Source organism: Melospiza georgiana, chromosome 5 (genome assembly GCF_028018845.1).
Source record: "Melospiza georgiana isolate bMelGeo1 chromosome 5, bMelGeo1.pri, whole genome shotgun sequence".
Lineage (NCBI taxonomy): Eukaryota > Metazoa > Chordata > Aves > Passeriformes > Passerellidae > Melospiza > Melospiza georgiana.
Window position 1 is genome coordinate 1,522,228 of NC_080434.1, and position 17,151 is coordinate 1,539,378.

Here is a 17,151-nt window from a genome sequence, read left to right on the forward strand (position 1 = left end):
ATGAAATGCCCCCTTTTGAAAGCCACATTATCTGAATTATCCGTAAACTCAAATAATTCCAACTCCCCCCGCCTCTTCTCTCCCATCCCCTCAAAACTCAGATAACCCCAACCAAATTATACAGAGATAAATAACCCAGTTTATTTTGAAGTCATTCACAGCAACAGATCCCATACTACCTCACAAACAAAAACCCTTTCACTTTTACTTGTTTTTCATGGTCAACTTGACTTCCAAAGCTAAATAGGAAGTATTTTATTCCAAAATACGTTTTTTGAAGAACCCTATGAAAGGCTTGCAAAAACACAAGCTGAACACATCCCACAGGAAGAGTTCCTTGTTAATGAAAAGTAACAAAAGAAAATAGGTGTCAAAATTATGGTAAGCTTTTCTGATAGTGTATGTAGTCAAGGCCAAAAGCAAATTGACAAAGCTTCAGTTCAGATTACATCATTTTATAGCTCCTTTCTGGCTTCAAATTGTGAATTGACCATTTTGTAGCTGAATGATCAACACCTGGGGCAGGTATTTAACAGTCAGCACAAGGCACAAGTAAATATATTGCTCCAGGCAGCTTCTAGCCAACCATTCCTGTTGAGGGTGTCCAGGAAGTAAGGGCGAAGTAGACTGGAAACGTTACCAGGCAAGTCCAACTCAACTGACTGGAGAAACAGTGAACAGCAAGGCTCTCAGGCCCTCACAATTAACACTGTTTTCTGAACTCTCACAAACTCATCAACTGGACAAAAGTCCTTCTGGATACACAGTGTAATTCTTCCCCAGTTTAGAGAACTGGTTACGAGATACAGAATCACTATGCAGAGGAGATGTCTGGATTATGATGACCAAAGAAGGAGCAGGACACAAGCTTTGTGTCATGTTTTAGCTTCCTCCTTCCTATAGCTCTGAAGGTAAACATGCAAGTTTTAAGTTCACTTTTAACACAGGCTTTAATTAGTACAGATATTTTAAAGAAAATGAGACAGAGACTCACTAATCTGGACTAAGAAAGACAAATAATCATCCTGGGCGAGCTAGTTTATGAAGAACCTGCTGTTAGGATCCATAAAGAAACTGGCTGCTCTGTAAAAGAAAAGCATAAAAATACTGGCTGAAATGAAAATTTAAGCCTTACTTTTAGACCCTGGTGCATTCCAGACCTATTTGTGAGAAAATATATGAACACCTTTACAAGTGACTGCCTATTCTAGGATTTTGAGTAAAGTCATGAGTGTTTCAATCCAGAGAACCTGGAAGTTATATTTGTCTTTTTAAATATTTGTTTCCTCTTGGCAGCATGACAATCCAGCTTTAAAGAGGCACATGGTAGATAAAAGGAATGATACAAGCTGAAAAACTGTTTTCAGTAACTACATTTGGGTTGGCTCCTAGATCAGTGTCAGAACAAAGACTCAAGGACTGTGAGAATGCTTAGTGGAACTAAACTGTTTTGGTCCTGCTTCACTAGTATTGTGAAAGGCTGTACCAAGAAGTCCTGAATTATCAAGTTTATATATGTCTCCAGCTGTATGAAAACTGACTGAATCCATCTGGTTTGAATTTTCCATCTGAGAAGCCTTTCTTTGTGCAATAAAAAGCAATAACACTCAGTAACAAACTGAGTCATAATCTGTCACTGCCTGTTTAACCATGGAAGCTTCTCTCAATCACACATTTAATGTATGATCAAGCCAAAATTCAGCTGCAGGAATTTAGCAATTATGGACTACAAAGAAAATCAGTATTTCAAAGTATCACTAATCCTGCATACTCATTTTCTATACCATTTGGGGAATTATTTTTCCCATGCTTCTGGAAGTCACAGAACACAGAAAAAGTCCTTCTGGATGATCAACTTGTCATCAGGGAAAGGACTCACTTGTTTAAAAAATATCTTTAAGGAAACACAGAATTCACACTTTAAAGCTTCTCTGTATCCAAGCTTTCAGTGGTCTTGTTAAATGCTATAAAAATACCCTCAAGAGAAAAAGGGAGTGACCACTAGACTAGATTAATGGAAATTAGAAGTAAAGCACAGAGCTGCTATTACTGTTGAAGGAATATCAGTGACTTAAATCAGAGACAAAAGGGTAGCTGAAATGTCAAAAAAACCCCCACCAGACAGTAAGAGATCTTTTTGTTACACAGATGATTTACGTGGTTTCCATTTATTTCTGTGAGTCTTTCAACAGTAAGCAGAGGAATAGTATTACTGATACTTTCAGATTCCCAAAGAGTTTCAATTACATAGAAAGCATCTTTACAGAGCTGACAGCTAAAAGAATGTGAAGTTTCTTACAATGAGAAATAATTTAAACAAATAGTGTAATTTTAAGGCAGAACTGAAGATGAAGTTATAGCATATCAGAAGTCTTACTTGCAGGTAAAGCTCCTCTCCTTTACATAATTTCAGGTAGTTTGTCCTAGTCCTTGCTAGTCCACAAAAGATGGTAAAAAAGGCATTGGTGGGCATGTACATTTTTAGATTTACTGTAAATCATTTAGTTTCCTATTTGATGCTGTTTAAATAATTTCCTGTGGCTCAAACTGTCACAGTGCTTTTGTTCAACTGCACAGGTAATATACAGTTGCTGGGGCAGGTATGATAGCAGAAAATCATGGAGTGATGTTCCATGGGAACACCAAAGCTCCTTGGCTTCTCCAATCCCCTTCAACTCCTCCCTTCAGGTGAGGCAAAGACATGACTCTTCCCACACCATAACACCTCAACTATTATCAGACTATTACTCCTCCACACTGGCTATGACACATCCAAATCAGAAGGCTCTGTGTATTTCATGGGAACAGAAACAACAGTTGCTTTGATTTTGAAACTAGTTCAAAGTCGTCTACCAGGGCCCCAAAATTATATATCCCTTCCAGTAAAAATGGGTAAGTCAAAAATGTTATTCTGTGTTTTAAATTCTAATAAATGTTTTCATTGACAGAAAACAAACACAGCAAATGACATATAGCCTGCCATCCAGTACTACAGAAACCTACACACCACCCCATGGAAAAGTTATGTGTAGAGAATTCAGATTTTTGTCTTCGAGTGCGTGTGTCATCCCCTCTTATGAAGAAAAGAAATAAACGGTTACAGAAATATTTTTGAAGCATCTAGCTTGCAGCAAATCTGATCACAATTGCAGAAATGGGGCTTCATCATTTCCCAAATCACTTTGGTACACTGGATCAAGGTGGGCTTGTCTTTTTGAGAACCTATTTCTAATTCAGCAAAAACTTTAAGTTCCAGCTAAAATACACCAATACTGGTGAACAATGCTCAGCAACCATTTTGAAATAAATAAACCCAGTTATTTCTAGCCTAATATGCTCTGCAAATAACCTCACAAAAATACAGTGTTTGGGATATGAGTCCTCTCCTGTTGTTCAGGTGAGAATCAGGAAATTTCCTGAGAAGAAATTCTTTCTATTGGGTTAGTATGTTACCTCTGAGTACTTGAGTTTTCCAAGTGGTAAAAAAAATTACCAAAATCTTAAGTCCTGACAAGTTCCAAGGATCTTGCAACTGGTGTTTTATATATGGCATTTTTTTCTTTCATTTCTTGAACAGCCATTATATGAAGACAGCCCTCACAAGCTCTTGATTATTCTAGGAATAATACACACACTAGTACATTTTGGACAGATGCACCACTTCTGTCCCTCTCCACACACATGTGAGAGTTGACATAGAGCTATACTATTACTTGTCTTGTTCAGAGTATTTAATTAATTCAACTACATAAACTTCTCTTCTTGCCCAATGATCCATATACTATCAGTAACTGGGTAAGAAAGAGCTGCACATATGTTAGTACCTCAGGAAGAAACAAGTTCATTAGGATTTGGACATTTTTAAAACTCAACTTGACAAACAACTGAACAACCTAGTCTGAATTCAGCAATGACCCAGTTACAGGCAGCAGGGGCTGGACTAGGCGACCTTCAGAAGTCCTTTCCTTTCTGGATTTAGCTGGTCTGTCTGTAGTCTGACAAAATCCTGACAGCAAACAACTGTACAGCTACTGAATGATTTATCTGGGGGCTGAAGTTTAATACCAAAGTGTTCAAATGACTCCACTGGAAAAAACAGCTATCGCACTTCAGGAATGCTTTAGCCTAAAGAAGTAACTGGGTTTGGTTTACAAACTGCCACTTTGTCACAAAAAGTGCATGCATAGTTTTACTTCAAAAATGTTAAAAACAGAAGGGGTAAGCAGCAGTAAGTATGGTTTTACCTGAAAGGTGTGGTCACATAATACTGTGGGGGTTTAGCAGCAATTCCAAATAACTCCTACTTTGCCCCAAATCCCACCCCATAATCCTATCCTATCCTATGATTTGCATCAGTACAAGGTTTGCAAGGAGCAAGGACACATTTTTATAAACTCCCTTTGTAAGGGATGGGGAAGTTAATCTGATGCAGTTGAATGCATCAAACCCTACTTTGTAGCACAAAAACACTGCACAAGGAAGATGAAGGGTAATATGTGCTAGGACCATTAAACCAGGAACACGGAACTGGAGAAAGGGCATGGAGAAAAAAAATTTCTTCTCCTGTGCAGCATTAAAGTTCCAGTCTTACCAGATCATACCACAAGTTTGAAATGTTGAAGTGCTACTTTTTGCTTTTAGTTTAAGCAGCTTTTTTCCAGTAGGAAAAATTTGGAAAATATTCTACTGACTACCATCATTTCAATGCACATCAATTGGCTAAGGAGTGACAGGTTTATTTTAAAAAACCAGTCTGGGGAGTAAATGTTTTTATTTTCAACAGCAAATTACTTCTGTTTCTTCTGAAAGCAATTTTTTTTTCTGAAGGGAAGAAGTTAGTCCTGTAACTCGCCTGTGCTGATATTTGTTTCTAGTGACAGTATCATAAATCCTATCTGGATTAATAACCTAAAGGAAAACTCTATCTATATCCATCTCTCCTCTTCTAAGGCCATAATTACAGACAGGAAAGGTTTGGGCTGGTATTTAGAGGGGTGATGAGTTCTCCAAGAAACTGGCAGCCTACAGGCTGGTGCCTGCTTCACTGGGCAAATGCCTCACATGAGCAAGCCTCAAGTGGGAGAATAGTCTATATTCACTTTCTTTGAGGGACTCATCCCATAAAGGCATACATACATACATACACAGATTTTATCACACTTCACCACCTGTATATAATTAAGAGGACTTTTTTTTTACTGTTTTATAATCTTAGATTGAGTGGGTTAAAAAATAAAAAAAAGAACAGGTTTTACTGGGTATAGCTGGGTGTGTACTCTCCAAATTACAGTGCATTGTAGTGTAGTCATTCATAGACAGGCTACCTTTGCAGCTAGTTAGATTGCCACACTTGGTTAAAAAAACCCAGCACATAATCTACCAGAGCACTTCTGAATCCCTATAATACAGTTACAGAATGTAGTTTCTAGTCATGAGATTTGAGCAGCAGCCTACAGACTAGATGAGAGATTCATCCCTGCCCTTGCTACTAATCAGTCTGAGTTTAATTAGCAGCTCAAGCAGTAGTCTCACCTTCAATTATGTTCTCCTCTTTCTAGAAACTACAGAGTTGTGCTAAAATTAGGTTGAACAAAATATGTTATGTCCTGAAATAAGGACTCATTCCCATTGGGGTAGCATGCAGTTGCTTATCACAAGAGCATTGTACCTGAGCACTCTATTTTTCCCTCTTTCAAGTAATTTTAGTTGTAATTTCACAAAATCCTATAATAGAACCAAATATAAATAATATTTAATATTGATTTTCATAATAGCACCACATCCTGTATTAGCAATTTACAATTTAGACAGCATTGTATTTAACACTGACATATAGCTCTGTACTACTCTAAAAGTTGTGTCAGAAAGTACCTTAAGTATGATACCTTAATTTTAAGAAACTAGTTAAGTGGTAATATTCCAGTGAAAAATTCTCTTACCAGAGTTTGATGACATAAGAGCTTCCTTGTGAGAAGGTGTTTTAATAGTGCTGATAGTTTTATTTTCACATCCTTTCTTCAAGGTCGACACAGATGGCACCATTTTAACCTTGGGAGTTAATACACTTCGTAGTGTGATTTGATCTTTCTTTGGTATGTTTTTCCTTTGTGCTGTTCCATCTTTCACAGAAGGCATCTGTTTTAAGAAAAAAACAGAAAGCAAAAAGCCAACGACAATTCAACCCACACACCACCACTGTGAGAAACTAAAGATCTCCCTCTGCAGCATCTGCAATGAAATACTGACCACCCAAGTAGGAAACATGCTTAGTCTTCATGCCACTGTCAACATCTGCAGTTCAGAACCTCAAGAACAATCTCCTGAATGGCCTTCAGCAATGCAAACCTATTAGTTTGAAGCTAATCACTAGTAATGACCAACACACTAAAAAGAGGTTACAGAGGTCATCAGAATTTCTTCCTCCCCAAACTCTAATTAAACCACTCAATTACATGACTACACCCACTTAACCAACCTTAACCAACCAACTACACATGTTCACAGCCCTGAAAATTTAGTTGTTCCGTACTACCTGAAATGTCACAGTCCTTGTAATTAGCTTCCTGATCTAGGTCTTATGTCACAACAGCTTAAAATCCTTCACACTGAGGCGCCATAGACAAAACCTAAGTGCAGGAGTAGATCCAGGACAGTATAAAATAACGGGTTTATATGTGTGACACTGGTTTATATATGTTTCACACAGAATTCTTGCTCCAGTTTATACAACCTTTTGTTCACAGCCACTCCTGTCAAGCCTATAAAGACACACTTGACAGTTCAGCTCTTCCTGTGCTTTTCTGTGACTCAAGCTGACTGCAGCAGTTCGGTCAGAGTACCAAATTTTTAATTTTCAATGACAATCCTCATGTTCATTTTCAGATGTTAATTTGTACTTTTCCACTTAAGAAGACCATTCTTAAATTTAATCCAGCTGATATGTCTACTGTGCATTTTATAGAAATTTCTCTATTGCTTCTCCAGGTACAAGCAGAACAATTAAAATCACAAAGTTTTCCTTTTTGGCAAGGGAATGAATTAAAAGCACTCTCTCCAACTCTTCATACCAAAAGTAAGGACTGACAAAGAATGCAAACTCTTAAAGACTGTAGAATTAAAATAGACCATTCTTGCTTTCATGCTTACTTAGGTTTTCAAGTTAAATTATTAGCCAAATAATAGTCCTTTTTACTTTCTTGTGCAATGTTTCAAAAATGTTCTAAGCAGCTTCTCTCATATACTGAGCTTCACTGAAATTTTTCTGGCAAATTAGTAAGGCCTGTCAAAAATTCAGACAACAGTTTTACCAGTAACAATTGCTGCCTCCATTTCACCAATTCAACATAAGTTATTGAATCCACAAGCCAGTAACAAGAGAGACTCCAAAAAGCACCAAGACTGTGTTTCTACTACACCTCCTGAAATCCTCGTCAACCCGATTCTGACGCTCTTCCCTTCGTTCCCCTTCTCCTTGTCTTTTAACCTTCTTCCAGTGCATTTGAAAGCAGCATGTTTCTCCTGACAGGTAGCTGACTCATCCCAAAATATTTCCCAACCAACCAGCACATGCATACCTCCCGGCCAGGAAGTTTGCACCTTCCAGCTGGCTGACTGCCTAAAACCAGGTATATGCCCTCTGCATGAGAAATATTTCCTGACTACTCCCAACTACTCTAATGAGTCCCAGCTCTACTTAAAACAAATAAACTCCTAAATTATACAAAGGAGACAGTGAAATTAAGTTGTTAAAAATAAAATGTTTCACCAACTTATTGGTCTCTGGGTTTTGTGTGACTTAATGTTACTGTTCATATAAGCACAACATTTACACAACTAATTTTTAAAAGTCTACTTTAGTTCTAAAGTACGTTTTGAAAGAAAATTGCCAAACCAGCACTTTATCTCTAATGTCTATTTGAAGTTACAGCATCACTAGAATAATCTTGAAGAAATGTACATTAAAAGCTGTATTTAGAAAACATCACCAAGTTATGCTAGGCAATTTTACAAGATTGACTAACCTAAAACTTGTTTGCTTTTATTAAATTTCTTACAAACCTTAAAAAAGGACTCTACTAAAAAAATTGTGTTACGGAACAAGATGAAGGTGGAGACACTAAATTGCAGTTGAAGCCAACTGCAACTAATTGTAAAACAATACTTCTTCAGTGCCTTTACTAGGGAGAGACTTCATGTAGAAATCAACACTACAGCTACATTTGCAGACACCAGACCTATTCCATAATTTTCACACTGTGCAATACTGAATTTCCTTTTCTGCAAATGTACAAAACACACAAGTAAGCATGAAAGCAAAAAAACTTACCAAAGGAACAGAGTGCACTTCAAATGTTTTGTTTACCAATGGGTCTTCCAGAAGCACCCCCATGTTGCTGCTTTGTTCTTCTTCCCCTTTGGTCAGGTCAATGTTTTGAGAACAAGGTGTCATTAAGGAGTTTAAACTTTCCATTTTATCAATTAACATCTCTTTTGAGCTCTCTCTAGATGCTGGAAGCGCAGGAGAAGCTAAGGAGCACACAGGATGGGTAGCAGTTGCTTTGTCAATGTCTTGCAGACTTAACTTTAATGCAGGTGTTTTTGAAACCTTATGGGAAGCGTTTCTGGGATGTGCTGTGGCATGATCGACTTGGCTAGTGAAAAGGTGTTTGTTAACATGTAGCTTATGGGGCTTATTTACAGGTAATTCCACCTTAGTATCTTTAGCTGGATCTACCGTTTTTTTCAGCACTTTTATAGAGGAGGACAATTGCCTTGGGGAACCAACCCTTGAGGGTGAGGAGACAGATGATAGTTGACGGGACTGGGGAGACTGTTTTAATGCTGCACTGTCTCTTGGCTGTGGCACAGGTCTAGACACAACCTTTGGCTTAACATTTTTAAAATTAGGTTTGGGAAAACTAACTATCTCTGATTTCCTTGCTTTGGTTATTGTTGATGCAATAGGAGACCTGCCCATTGATTTTCTTGCAGTTTGATCTGAACTAGCTTTAAGCCCAGGCCTGCTACGCCCTCCTACAAATGCTTCACTTTGTCTTAGTCTAGAAGATTTGTGTCCAAGTTCTTCCAAAACTGAAACAGAAAAAGTCCTATTTTTTGATTGTTCTTTAGGAGTTGAAGTACACAGAGATGAATTGCTTTTATCAGCTGTTGGACTGAAGACTAAAAAAGTTGCTTCGCATTTCAGCTCAGGCATAACCGTCTTCTTTAATTTTGGAACACTGCAAGATACAGAAGGAATGCTGTGCATATTCTGAAGAGCAGCATTTCCAGAGATACTTTGTTCTTTGGTTAAAGGTTCACTAGTTTTGTCTGATACTTGTTCTCCATCCATTTGATCTACCGGGAGAAGGTGCACACTATTTACAACAATATCCATGCATGTTTCAGCACTGGAATTCCCAGTTTTTTCATGGAAAGGAGAAATCTGCAAGGATTTCACTTGGTCATCCTCATTAATATTAATGCATGGCGATAATGCATCTAGCTTATAAGGATCTATACGTCCAGCAGGTAGTTCTACAGCCTGTGCTTCTGTTTCCTGTGATTCATTATCATTCTTTATAGGGTTTTTTTCATAGTGCTCAAGACCTGCAGAGGTGAAATTAGGTGTTCTTTCTGAGCTGGTTCTATCAAATTTCTCTGAGATAGATACTTCAGAAGAGACCAATGTTTCCCCCGGATGCAGGTCATCTTTTTGATCAGTTCTCGGATTTTCACCTGTAACATTAGTAACATCCCATGTGCTCAGCTGGCAGCATGCCCTGTCATTTTCCAGGGACTGCATGTTCTCCTCTGAAGCAGGAAAAGTTAGTACAGACTTAGAGTCAGTCTGACTGTAAGGCACTGAGTGTTTGATACTCTGATTTTGCATTTTTGCCATAGCAAAATCACCTTCCACTAAGCTTGTTGTTGCTTCCAAGCCACAGTTCAAAGAACACATACAAGTCTGCTCAGTCCCAGAAGACTTGTGTGCAGCATCTGTCTCTCCCAATGGAGCTCCTGTGCAGCTGTATTTACCAGGTGTGTTCTGCAGATCAAGTACTTCAATACACTGCTGTTCTAAAAGACTTCTGAAGTCGCCCTTATTTTCAAAAATGGTATCACCCTCATGCTCAGCCCCTATATTTTGGGCAGCTGAAGTACCATGTATCTTGGTGGCACAATTCTCTGAGGAAGGTGTACCTCTGTCACATGCATAGCTATTTCCATTTTCATCCCTTATAAGTAAGGAAGACTTCAACCCATTCTTTGCTTTGTCATCGGACTTCCCAACATTCATTTTGAAAGATAAATTTTAAACCGTTTTCATTTTAGAATTCTTTAAAATCTTAGAGAATGCAGATTCTTCTGAACTTTGCAGGAAAAAAAACAACTTTTCCCTGGAACGTGTCAATTGTCCTGCAAGATATTTAAAAAGCAGTTCTTTGTTTTCATGTTTCCCAAGAAGATTCAAATGTTCTGGAATTAAAAAGAAATTTTTAAAAGTTAGCCAAACCAGGATCAGTAAGCATTCCCAAGTTCCTAGTCTTCAGACATCAGAGCAGCAACATAGAAGCAACATTAAGAATCCCAGCAAAGAAAAACTTCACTCTTCACCCCTTGATGCAGAGCACCTAGAGACTGTGCTCTGCACTGAAGGCCTTTTTCCCGCCCTTCAAGGGAGGAATGCATAGCAAAGGCAGCTGAAAATTTTGGAAGAGTTACTTAAGACATTTGAGTTGAAACAGAGAGGAGAGGGAGGTTTGTGATCAGCTCTGGGGCTCCAGCAGTGCACTGCCCCATGCTGGTGGGGCAGCCAACTGCAGACCCACGTGGGACCCCTTCAGAGTCACCGGACAGCAATTCCATATCAGTTAACTGCCCCCATCTTCTATAAAGATGAGCTGAGATTAGCCAAATGACAAAACAATTCCAATGCCCTCTCCAGCAGAGCAGAGCCATATAACCTCACCCAAAACCCAATGGAAAGGTAAAGGGGTGGGACTGACATGGACAGATGATGGAGAACAACTGACCACAGGGTGGGACTGACATGGACAGATGATGGAGAACAACTGCTCACACAGGGAGTGGAGATTCACAAACAAAAAACAGCACAGAGCCCTTGCAACATACAGTGACAAGCTCCTAACAAGCACTAAGACTGCACCTAAGTACCAAAACCACAAAGATGTGAATGAGAGAGAAGATCAAACTGTCCAAAGCAGCTGGATGATCTCTGTAGCACTCCATATGAAAGGCTCCTAGTACCAGAAATGAGACCAGAGGCAGGAAGAACCTCAGATTTATAACATATGGTTGCAGTGGATGGGGACTCTGCCAGAAGGAGGCTTTCGGAGCAATTAAAACCTGAATGGGCGGGAAGACGTTCAGTGGATCTGAGAAGGCAATCTGGCTGAAGATGCATTCATGGACAAAGGTCAGCTTCCCAACTGAAGGAAATGAACACCTTGAACACCTTCACCTGTCTGGATTGACAGACTATACTATCCAACCAAAGAGCAGGAAGGAGGACACTCGTCATCAAAAACAATGAGCAAACAGGTCTCTGGTGTTTAAACAAAAATGCAGACTGATATCAGAGTGTGTTATCCTCAAACAAGGACACTGATCTAATGACATATTTGAAATTTGGTGCAGCACTACATGTACATCAGGATTAAGTATGGACGGTGGGCAGAATAACTCATAATTCACATAAGAATTATATTGAAGTCCAAAATTATTTCACTGTTTCAACTATGGTGACAATACTGGATGCAATACAAGATGGTTGCAACAAAATCAGAAAATATTGTAATAATACTGATAATACTAATATTAGATTTCTGGTATAGCAACGTTGATTAGGAACATTGAAGAATAATTCTGTAATCATATTTTCGTAGAGGAATCAAAGACTTCTTTGGGAAACAAGTTTGTTCTGAGAAGCAACTCTTGATTTGTTCTCTAACAAGTAAGTTTGAATCCTCACAGAAACCATATAAGCCATTCTGGAAACCACAGCAGGGGACAGAAAACAAACTCTCATGCACAAATACTTTGGAAAGTGTAAAACGAAGCCAGCACACTAAGTAGGGAAAGGTAAGTGATTTCTTGCATTATTCAAAATGCAAGAATTTTTTTTTTTTAATTCTTGCAAAAAATTTTTCTTTAAAACTTTCTTTGTTCAGCTGGAAACACAGCTTGAGTGACTACATTCAAAATAAAGCCTTTATCACACTAATGAGAAGTATAAAGCTGCAGGGCCCATAAATAGTTTTGAGAACAAAACAGCAACATCCAAAGTAAGACTACTACAGAACTTCAAGAATTTGTCTGCTCACTATGAACCAAACACAGAGTGAATTCTGGTCAATAACCCATCTTCTTTACCTGGTACTTTGAACATCTGACTCAGATTGAAGGTAAAAAGACCATGAAACAAGAAAAAATAAAAAGCTACTGAGATCAGACAGCACACCTTCCTCTGCCCCCCCTCCCATCCCCAAGATGAAAAGACTTGTCTAGTTAAAACATCTCCTGCTTCTAGGCTGATCCAGATCTTTTGCTCACTGACTATTATACAATCCCTAAAGAAACATAAACAACTGTAGTACCCTCACTTTCACCTTTAATTAGGAAACTTAAGGCAGATTGAAGAGCTCTTAAAAAAGTCTTCCCTGAAGGCAGGGCAAGAATCTGTTCTGAATAATTTTCCATTAGTTTAAGTCAATCACAGAATCAACTGCTGAAAAAATATTTGCAAACTTTGCTTTCACTGTTGTTTTGACACATTGAAACTTGTTTCTGCTCATCTGGATACTAGCCCTTAACTCAGCTTGCTCACCTAGTCATGCAACAAAAGTTAAGATTCCATTTTGTTTCAGCAGTAGCTCAGATCAAACCAGAAGCCTCACCTCTTTCAAGAGTTTTCATTCTGAAGAAAACAGGCAATTTCAAGACTTAGCAAGAATAATATCCCAAGAATTTAAAGAATGTTGCATTACTTCACAGAATATGTAGCTAATAATGCCAAAATTTGAAACAACACAGGTAGCTGAGTAAAGCTTGATTCAACTGATGCTGAAGAAACTCCAAAAAAACAAAAGCAGATTTGATACTGAGTAGAGAAATGAGGAAGCACAAAAAAGTTGCACATACCAAGGTGGACATATACACACGTAGGTCTGTTACTCAGTGCTCTGGACTTTCACATAGCCAGAGCACCTGTAGAAATCAATTACTAATTAAACTATTTTTAAAGCAAGCCTTGACTGTATTAATCAATACTTTCATGAACAAGTAGACCGGCTTCACATTCACATTTAGAGTCCTGAAAGCATCCTGCATAAAAAGAGAGGCATTCCTAAGGATCAGCTATGGTATTTAAAAATCTGATGAACATTACTCCTTAAAGAATTGACATTCTGTAACTTTCATATAACAAAGAAATTCATTAGTTTTAGATTTGCCATATAAGGCTGAATGAAAAATTACCCTCAGCCCAGCATCTCCTCCATGGTGCAGGGAGTCAGTAGCAGAAACACAGACATAACAAGTTGCCCTTGCTGAGAACACACTGTTCCTGGCAACTAGTCACTGGAGGAATTCTCTAAACTAAATACTAATAAATTTGCTTTGACTTGGTCTTACATCAAGCATCATGAATGCCTGGCCTCCACAACACGCTCCAGTGCAGTGCAAAACAGCTCAGTCTGGTTTTGCCTTCAGTAAAGCTCAGCTTACCAAACTTCAATTGTGTACCTCCCGTGCTTACACACAGCAGAAAAAGTCTTCAGTACCTGAGCTCTAAGTGTTCCCATTCCTCTACTGAAATAAGAGCTTGGGGTAACAGCAGGACCACTTGGAAAACAAAACCAAAAAACCCAAACCAAAACAAAACCAAAACAAAACAAAAACAACAACAAAAAAAACCACAACAAAAGAAGCTTGGCAAGTAGGCTCTCCTAAAAAGAGGAGGGATTGGCTGCCAACTGCCCCAGATCCAGGAGAAATACACGAAATACACCACAACATACAGAACTGGGCTCAGAGCAAGATCTTGTCACTTCTACTAACCAACAAAAGGCATCCAGGGGTGTGCTGTTAAAGGGCAGGGGGATAGTCACTTGTTCAGGGTGAGGTAAACAGGAATCAAAACCAGATAATTACAATACATAATTCAACTCACAGGTTGACAAATTACTACAAGAACTCAAGTTAGTTTGTGTTAGTGTCACAATGCAGACGTTAATAATTTTTCACATTTCCTGGTACTCCATCTGGAACTTGATTCTTTCAAGCAAATCATCACAGAGCATTTACTCAAACCCATCAGCTGTTTGTGAAGCCTGCATGAAGGGGGGAAATGGGGTGGGGAATAAATCTGAAAGGAGAGGGCATGCCTGGACATGCAGGGAGGCTGTCCAGAGTGCTCTAATTAACTGAACATGCTTTGATACCAGGCAAAATGCAGCATCAGCATTACCTCACAAAACCATATTATGTGGTCATGACTACCTGAAATTAAAAACCATACAAAGCATTTCATATGTTAATGCATTACACTACAACCAGCTTACTTGCCCATGTCCTGGAACACAACACAAAAACACAAGTATGACTTTTTCAGCACATACCCCTGAAGGCAGAGATGGCATCACCCACAGCAACCAGGCATCCCTCCCAACGTGCTGTTCAGTGTTGCTTGAATATGCCCCATAAGAAAGCACTAGGAAAACAAAAAATGGTTCGGGCAATGTTGCATTTACACAGAATTGCAAATTTCAGAGCTCTCTCTGCTGCCTCAGTAATGTCACATTCTAATGTAAACTAGCCTATTGCCAAGCTAATTCAAACTATTCTAGAGAGGATTAAGTTAAGCTCCTATAACAACTTCACACAAACATTTATAACATTACAAGTACAATCTACTCCTAAAAGTGGATTACATTAAGTTCTCATATACTCATGGCATTGCTTGCTTCAGAATACACAATATTGTCAGTGAGTTTACTGAGAAGATGTTTATAAAAGAACAAAAAACCCCAACAAACTATCAAACCAAAGACAAACCCACCCCACAGGGTAGCTAAGCAGTATCTGTACACTTCAGTAAACAACATTTTAGAAGTCAGAAACCATGTTAGACACTTGATACAGTAAGTAGAAATAATGCACAAGCTATGTTTGCAAGCAATCATGCAGGCATTTTTGATTGAAGAAGTTCTATCACTTCCAAAGGCATAAACCATCAGGTTTGGCCTTCTACTGGGCTATTTGCTAGTCTGTTTCAAGAGTGAAGCAGCAGCATAATATAAAAGTTACAGTAATCAAGGAGCATTAATTTTAATCAGTTCCATCTTGGCTCTAAGATATGGAAGAAGTAAAGTAGAAAAGCAGTTCCATTTTGCTAAGATGAAAAGTCCTTATCTACTTAATTACTTATAAACTCTGGCCATCCTTGTTGTCCTGGTTTTTAGAATATTGTACTGTTCTCTCCACCTTCAATTTCAGACTATTTGTAAGCACATAACACAGAGATACTTCAACAGATTTATACAGTGTCTTGATAACACCGTTCTTCCTTTAATAATTGACAATTTTTGGATTTTATTGTTAGGTAAGTTTTAGGAGATCTCTGTATTCAGTAGTGGAACACTAGTCCAGTAATTTTTTTAAAAGAATAAAGCCCATCTTTTACTTAGATAACCAAGATACTTAGTAACATTGTCTAGAAATGTCATCCAGTATTCTAGTGATTTGGAGCACATGCAACCTCCTAGACCAGAGTGCTCTGCAAATGCAAATGTCTTTTCCCCCACTCTGTTTGACAGCAACTGCCAGAATGAAACTCACGTAAGTTAGAGCTAAGCAAACACCAGCTACTAACACACTGCAAGAAAGGAAGTGTACTTTATTATCTGAGATTAGGTGCATGATCAAACAAAACCAAAGGTACCTATCTCCATGTGGAAGAGCAATAAGTCCCTCACCTGAACAGTCCAGCACACTCTCATAAGTAAACCAGACTCGTTTGCAGCTTCATTAAGACAGCATTCATTGCTAAAAGTGTCAGACTACTCACAAGGTTTTCAACATGGTCAGTTATACACTTAGTTATAAATTGTTTATCTATCCATTGCCACCATGAACAAAGCCTGTGCATGGTTTTCCATGAGATCAATGTCTGTTCCTCTTTAGGAACTTGCAAGAATGCCATTAGGTTCTTTCTTAATGGTAAATTAGACATTACCTTTTCAGAAAGAGACTTTGGGGATTTTTTTTTTTTTTGCTATTTTATCACAACTAAAATATTTAGAAAGAGCATATGTTATTATACAAGGAGAGATAAGCTTTCAGGTCAAAATGAAAATAAGGAGCTGGAACTTGAAAAAAACAAACAGTACATTTATTATGGCACTTCCTTGCAAGGTCAAGGTTCAGGTACTTCTTATTGAAAGATTTGATTGAATAGGTAAACACAAACAAGCCTGAGACTGTCAGAGCTCAGTGTTCAACAATCCTCATCAGTCTTCAAGCTATTTGACTAGACAGGGATTACAAATCAGATCACCTTCTCTGTTTCCTGGAATTCTGCTAAACTGGTTTTGTCCACTGCTACCATTTAAAGGGTACATTCATACATTTTGGTCTTTTGGAGCTATGAAACAGTGAGCCAGGATTATTCACAGAAATTTCCCGTCAGATTGAAATATTAATCCCTACTGATGGAAATACTATCAGTATGGGAAGAAAGGCAGTAATGTATTATGCAGAACAAAAATACTTTGTCAACTCCTGCTAGGTCTGCTATCTGCTCACAGACCAAATAAGGTTTGTGCTCTTCAAGAGTGCTCTCAAGTTTCAAGCTAGTCTCAGACACCCAGCAATTTTCCTGACACCTCTCATCATACATTCTTGATTATAATTTCTCATTCTCTGACAAAATTCCATCCATCAGCACCCTTGCTGCCCATTTTCCTTTAAATCAACTTCAAACAGAAGCTGTTCCAAGCTAACAGGTCATTCCTTCCACCAGCCTTTCTATCCTGCATTGTTTCTCTTCTTCTGCAGACCTGTCAATCCTCTTAAGCTGCCCCATGTTCTTCTGTTCTCATCCTAGCTAAGTCAAACCTAGTAGAGAAG

The 17,151-nt window shown here is 38.5% G+C and overlaps 1 protein-coding gene across 1 annotated transcript in view; it reads right to left on the reverse strand.

Moving 5' to 3' along the window:
• MTUS1 (microtubule associated scaffold protein 1) overlaps positions 1 to 17,151 on the reverse strand; it is a 115,614-nt gene that overhangs the window by 72,733 nt on the left and 25,730 nt on the right. The window contains exons 2-3 of the mRNA XM_058024141.1: positions 8,327 to 10,479; positions 5,940 to 6,135 (exon numbers count right to left, since the gene is read on the reverse strand). Coding sequence (XP_057880124.1) covers positions 5,940 to 6,135; positions 8,327 to 10,300 — 2,170 coding nt within the window. The 5' untranslated portion in view covers positions 10,301 to 10,479. The remainder of the gene's footprint in view (positions 1 to 5,939; positions 6,136 to 8,326; positions 10,480 to 17,151) is intronic.